The sequence below is a fragment of the Periophthalmus magnuspinnatus genome, chromosome 5 (assembly GCF_009829125.3).
Source record: "Periophthalmus magnuspinnatus isolate fPerMag1 chromosome 5, fPerMag1.2.pri, whole genome shotgun sequence".
Classification (NCBI taxonomy): Eukaryota; Metazoa; Chordata; class Actinopteri; order Gobiiformes; family Gobiidae; genus Periophthalmus; species Periophthalmus magnuspinnatus.
Genome location: NC_047130.1, coordinates 5164116 through 5171051, shown reverse-complemented (window position 1 = coordinate 5171051; position 6936 = coordinate 5164116). Strand labels below are relative to the sequence as shown.

At 41.7% G+C, this 6936-nt stretch overlaps 1 protein-coding gene across 1 annotated transcript in view; it reads left to right on the top strand.

Moving 5' to 3' along the window:
- Positions 1-1259: 1259 nt before the first annotated feature.
- The window catches only part of LOC117370825 (dedicator of cytokinesis protein 3-like), a 184802-nt gene continuing 179125 nt past the window's right edge, over positions 1260-6936 (top strand). The window contains exon 1 of the mRNA XM_055221625.1: positions 1260-1309. Coding sequence (XP_055077600.1) covers positions 1273-1309 — 37 coding nt within the window. The 5' untranslated portion in view covers positions 1260-1272. The remainder of the gene's footprint in view (positions 1310-6936) is intronic.

The window sequence follows — 6936 nt, the reverse complement described above, 5'->3', positions numbered from 1 at the left end:
GTACATTTCATACATCATAATAAGGGGGAAAAAAACATTCTTGCCTAGAATTTTCAACATTATGACATTAAACTTATTTAAGCAGTAATTAGAGACGTAGTCTACTAGTCTGGCTAATAAATATACTGTGAGACACTCTTTCAACCCAATAACAGCTTTATGAAGGCCAGCAGTGGTGATAAAAGTCCCATAGTGCACCTTTTAATGCCTATAGGCCTAATGACACTCTGTGCCATGACTCATGAAACAGAAATTGCAGCATCCATATTGTCTTATATCTTCCCAATATATATTTCCCACAGGCCTAGATGTATCATAGCCTTATCCTAACGCTTTATTAACACTTTCATTTTGTGCCAGTGGCCATTTCTCCATCTAATGTCTCTCCATTTCACATAAACTAGGCTGGAATATTCTCTTTTTACACCCTACTATAAACATTTTTGCATATTCATGTTTATCTGAAGCTGGGTTCTCCATAATTCACTCTATCCTCGTGTATTTGGCTGTTGCGCGGGGGCTCTCACGCTGTGCCATGTTCCCAAGTGATAACGACGCACCAACGAGGGCTCCACCGCTCCTGTCACACACAAACACCGACTCCCTCCCTCTCTCTTGGCCGCGCATCCCTCTCCATCTGTGGGCTTTTTTTTCCCTCATTCGCTTGATCCAAGTTAATCTGCCGTGGCCTGCCTGCCGCCTTCCCCATCGCTGCGCACGACTCAGCCTACAAGAGAGAGAGAGACACAGAGATGCAGCCAAGGCTTTCTTTTCACTCCTTCCAAGTTTGACAGCTCCGATAGGTGACAACGAGGAGAGAAGGAGCCCGAAAAGACGCATTTGAGCTGGCAAAACGCAACATGAGACGTGCCCAAAAGCGCTTGCGTCAGGGGATGAGCGTGGACAGGGAATAACGTGGTTTAAAAATGGACTGCGCGCTGTTAGCAGGGTTTGTTCTTCTTATCTTCTGGCTAAATGAATGAATTGACTTCTTTTTAACCCAGGAGGATGCTACCGGCTTGATTCGTTGATTCGCGACGCGCAGTGATGTCGGGATACGCAACAATTTCCCCACGAGTGCGTTAAGTCCAGACACGATTTTTGGGTTGGATAACTTCGACGAGATAACTGGGGATAGCGACAATTTATGTTAACTTTCCCCCGTGCGCGAATTTGACTGTTTGGGTGCTCTGTGGATGAAGCGAGGCGTTCCGGAGTGGGTTTAGTCTTTACTACTTTCTGGAGCGTTTTGGATTGTGGGAACGGGACAGAATGTGGACCCCGACAGAGGACGAGAAGATTGGAGTGGGTGAGTTAAGCGTTCATTTATTTGTATGAGCTACTTTGTATTGTTTTTGGGTTCTGGTTACGCACCTGTAAAGAGGAGGCTTCTGCGCACTGGAGAGCAGCATCACTGTGCTTTATGCCAGCTGACAATAAGCACTTTGTGGCAGTCAGTGGGTTTAAACATCCAGTTCAGCAGTTTTTACTTGGTTAGATGTTGTTTTTGTCGTGGTTAGTCGTTATTCCAATAGCCAATAATGCTGTTTCCTCATTAAAAACATCCCCAGAGTTGTTGTTTGTTTCATTCTTACATGTTTAACACACAAACCCTGCATATTTAGGCTGAGTTCTTCTCTCAAACTGAAAAACACTGCGTTATGTGGTAATACAGGAAGTGCTCCACTGTGTTTTTAAACTCCACACACCTTCACTAGAATCATTTGGATAATTTCAGCCCTGGAATTGCCAATCTCTACTGAACTAAAGCTAAAAGGAGCTGTTCCCAATGAAAACTACCCTGTCATGACATCATAAAGTGGAACAGAGCATTTTGAGCTTTGGAAATGTACAGACTAATAACTTTAAAAGCCTCAAAATAACTCCAGGTGTGTTTTTGATGAGGTAACAGCATTTTAACATGGCTTAAAGCTCACAGAAGTCAGTTTTGCATAATACAGGACCTTTAAGCTTTCTTTTTTAGACTGTAGCCTAATTGATTTTGCTGAGATATTGGATACTGTGCAGGGTTTTTGTTTTTTTTTAGTGAGCAGAGATTGGAAGATCAGTCCCAGCAACCAGCACTGACGAGGCCATTGCATTTGTGTCATTGCGCAAGCCACTTCACCAAACTTCCCTATGTCAAAGTGTGTCATGGTGATAGTTGGAGATACACTTCTGTTGGTCTGTCCCAGGACACTGAGCTCAAACTTTTGACCAGATGATGAATGCACCTCTAAAAAAACAATGTATAGCCCATGTGATATACTTTGACAAAACATATGTTACAAAATGATGTTTCTGTGTCTGAAAAAGACGTAGATTTATGTGCATTTTGTCTTTACGATACAAAAATAAGCATTAACCAGGCTTAACATAGTACTATTAAACTTTAAAAAATCCAATCAATTTGAACTATTAAGACTTGTTTTGTATTGTAGGGCGTCTCTCTTGAGTGAGTATAATTTGATTTCTCCTTTGGTGGCTTCAAGTGGCACTCACATTCGCGCATACACATCAAAATTGAAATTGAGAGTCTAAATCTGCAACTAAACCAGGACCAAACCAAGTTGTCAGAGCTTAAATACCACTTTAAAGCATCCTTATGTCATCCTGATGTCGCTGTGCTGCAATGTGCCTTCTCAACATGATTTACTTACCCACTGTTGCCAGCAGGGGTCACACACAGAGTTGAGCTCAAAACATTCACTCCATCTCTTGACAACATTGTAATTCAGAAGCACCCCTCTGTGTTTTTAAAGTTCACTCATCATCATCAAGTCGTTCTAACAGGGAATATTATGCAAAATCGACTTTTTGGAGCTTTCTTCCACGTTATAATATTATTCCCTTACTAAAAACATGCCTGAGGAGGTTGTAGATGTCATCCTTGCATGTTTGAGTTGTTTTTGTCGAATAAAAACAACATGAGTTTAATGAATGTAATTATTTTTGGGGGTCAGCAGTACCCTCTATTTAATTACAAAAAGCAATAGAATAGAACTGAGTAGTAATAAAACCACAAAAATAAGTAAAATAAGTTAAAAAATCACTTTGTTCCTTAAGGCAACACATGTTTATAATAACACCACATGGCTGGACTTTGCTATGGTCACTCCCTCAGCGTGAAATCACAGAGGAATCATGGCTGTGGTTCAATATTAAAGCTTTTCTGTTAATGCTCCTTCTGGACGCCTGCACACTGCGAGGTCTTGATTTTCCCTACTTGTCAGTGGTCTTTGAATGTTACATGTGAATTGGAATAAGATGGCGGGGTGCAGCCGTGTAAGTTTATAGATGCAGTAGTTGACCTTTGGCAGTGACATTGGGTTGTTGGGATGGTTCTGCATATTTTATCTGTGTAATATTGACGCATGAAACTACTTTTATTGCAGTAGCACAGGTTTTATATCTGACACAAATGTTTTCTATTAAAATGTTGTTGTTTTTTTAAGTCATTTTAAGTAATATTTTTTTTCTTTTTTTGTCATATTTAGTCATATTTATTCCTGTATTAGCCTTGTTTTGGTCTGGTTTGGATTCTTTTATGTTTTTATTTATGTTTGACTTGTACATACTGAGAATTCTCTGTGTTGTTAGACGTCAGAAGCTAAGCAGGGCTGAGTTTACTTGGATGGGAGACTGCTGGGAACACTGGGAGTTAATGCTGGGTTTCAGATGACATCACTACACCCTACAGGTTATTATTACATATTTAATACAGATGGGAGGCAGCTAAAGTGAACATTTGTGAATTAACATTGTGGATATTTCATAGCAAAGTACAATGTAATTAACAGGAAAATCTGGCTCTTGCCCCTCACCTGGGAGTATGTATCATCACATTCCTCCATCTGAAAACCATCAATAGAGTTGAGTAGTTGTGCAAACTGGTGGTGTCTTTCTCGGGCAGGACGTTTCACCCACATTGCCCAGTATGAATGTGGTGTCATGAGTGATTGTTGATGGTTGGAGAGGCCGATGGCGCAGATTGGCAGTCTCACTTCCTCTGCCTGGGGTAGATTACCACCAGTGCGGAGTGAGTGAATAATGTACAAAATTGTAATGTGACTGTGACTTGAGCATCTGGACGTGTGTTATAATTATGTACATTGTAGTTTTAATTGAACTGAAATGACTGTAAAGTATCATCATTGTAAACCTAGTTATAGAATACAAAATGTGTTATTCATATTCTGCAGCTCTACTGTATAGATATAATGCAGCTTTATGTTATTTACTGTTCGGATTGGGTTCATTTAGCAATTGATTTTTCCATAGCCCCATTCCAGCTGGAAATGATACATGAGACATAAAAAATATTGACCTAAATGTCAGATAATATCCATTATTATTGTATCAGTGTTGCTCAAAATAGCATTTCCTGGGGCAGTAACAGCACAGTCCATAAGCTGATGACATTGCATCAACATTGTTTCCTTGAGCAAGACACATCAGTCTGTACTGGGCTGATCAAACAAAGTACAGTATAAAGTATCATATGATTCATGTTCATGTATTATCTTGTACAAACATATAAAACACTTTGTTGGATGGTGAACAAGCAGGTAGTGAATCCTCCACCTGAAAAAAGTTACATAGAGCAAATTAAAACAAGATGTTAAACTAAAGGTGCACTATTTAAAATGTGCAGAAGAGACATGTTTGATTATTTTATCATTGTCCAGAGTTAAACGTGTGTTGGCCCTAGTGGAATCTATAACCTGTAAGAAGAGATTCACGCGCCCTGATAGAAAAATAGCATTTCTGTGCTGAGCCGGTCTCACACTGCCAGCTCAGCCCTTGTTATTTTGGCCTATGTTATCAGAAGTATAATACTCCCTACAACGTAAACATCACCAGACCAACCTTGAAAGGACAAAACTTTCACAGTGAGATCTTGTCTCTGGATCCCGTACTTATGGTCACAAATGTATATGGTTGAAAAACAGATACTAATTGATTAAAAGTAGAGATTCATTTGAGCAGGTATTGATACTAAAAAAAGTCACATCCACAGGACAGAAATGAACCTTTTCTGAATGATCTGGAGCTGTATCAGAACAAGTATAAGACACATAGACTAGTATACGCCCGTGGACCACTATGGAACCTACCTGGACGACTGAGGGAGTACACAGATATAAAGTAATGCATAGTAATATAAAAGAAAGTGCTACCATTTGTTGAAAATAGCATTCTGCTGTCTAAAGAGTGTTTTTTATTATCATTGTGGTATCGTGACAACACTAATTTATACGTATTCACTTCCAATCCAAGAAGCTTTCACAATCCAAATTTCAAATACACAAAAGCTCAACAATTCAACTCAAAACAACATCCAAACCCACCCCTCCCTCTTATAACACTATGCACATCTTGTTTTTATACAAGTCTATTTTTCTCTTGGTTGTAACTGTGCATACCAGAGCGGAGTGAGTGGTCTCTGCGCTCTGGGCCCAGGCAGAGGCGATGTGCAGCTCGGGAACACGCTTTCAGCCCCATGAATGTGGCTTTGTGGGGACTGAATGCTCCTCACCTCCCCCAGGCTCCTCTGCATCCTCACAGAGCGCTCACTGCAGAAACAGGGAGAGGAAAAAACAGGGAAATGGAATGAGAGAGGGGAAGAGAGAGGGAGAGAGAGAGGGGGGGAGAGAGAGGGGAGGGGGGGGAGAAGAGAGAAGGAGAGACCCTGTGAGAGAGAGGGAGAGAGAGAGGAGAGGGGGAGCGAGAGAGAGAAGACAGATGGGGGAAGGGAGAGAGTGAGAGAGAGCAAGAGAGAGAGGGGAGGGGGAGAGAGTGAGCAAGAGAGGGAGGGGGAAGAAAAAGAGAGGGAGGGAGGGGGAGAAAAAGAGAGAGATAGGGGAAGAGAGAGAGTGGGGAGAGTGAGAGAGAGCAAGATATAGGGAGAGAGAGGGGGGAGGGAGAGAGAGGGAGAGAGGAATAGAGAGAAAGGTGCAGAAAAGAGAGAGGGGGAGAGAGAGAGAGAAAAAAGCAGAGGCGGGGGGCAGAGAGAAAGGGAGGAGAGAGGAGTAGAGAGGGAGAGAGGACCCGAGAGAGAGGAGTATGGAGAGAGGAGCAGGGAGATGGGAGCACAGAGGAACGAGAGAAGGAGAGAGAGAGGAGGAGAGAGAGGAGTATGGGAGGAGCAGAGAGAGAGAGGAAAAGCGAGAAGGGAGGTGAGAGAAGAGTACAGAGAGAGAAGGAGCAGAGAGAGAGGAACAGAGAGAGGAGGAGCAGAGATGTGCTCATGGTGTAGTGTTAAAGCCCAAGTGTGTAGAATCCACTCAAAAAAATGTTCAGGTCAGAGACTTTAATGTATGAAAAGGCGCTACAGAGCTATTCGTTGTCATGGAAATAAGTTCTGTGGTCAGCTGATAAACTCTCATGTGGCTCATGGTGTGGGTTTGGGTTGATGAGCAGAGCATGTGAAATACGACCAACCCAGTAAGAAAAAACAACTAAATCTAATGTGCAGTGGGGCCACAACGGTAATGTGTGAAAAATGCGCGCACACATGCACACACACAGGTCCAAACTTTTGAAGAGGCTTATGACATTGCACTTCTGCTCTGATGAAAAACATATGATCTAGATACTGCAGTAATAAAAATGTGTTGTTAGCTGTAAACTGCCACCGCGCTGACACACTACTGTGGTAATCCTATTATTATCCACTATGTCACTTAATTCCTTTCAAATAATGACATATTTGTTTTTATACTGGTCTTGTTCACTAATTTCACACATATTTTGATTATCTCACAAAACAAGAGAGGAGGATTAGTCCATAAATAAAAAACATCCAATTAAAAGTCCGGACCTAAGCCTTTTGTGTGGAGTCCCATCTCCACAAAGCACCAGGGATTAGAGACTCTCCCCATAGATTCATACAGTGGATATATTTAGTGCTGTGGGCCTGGAGCTGTGGACACA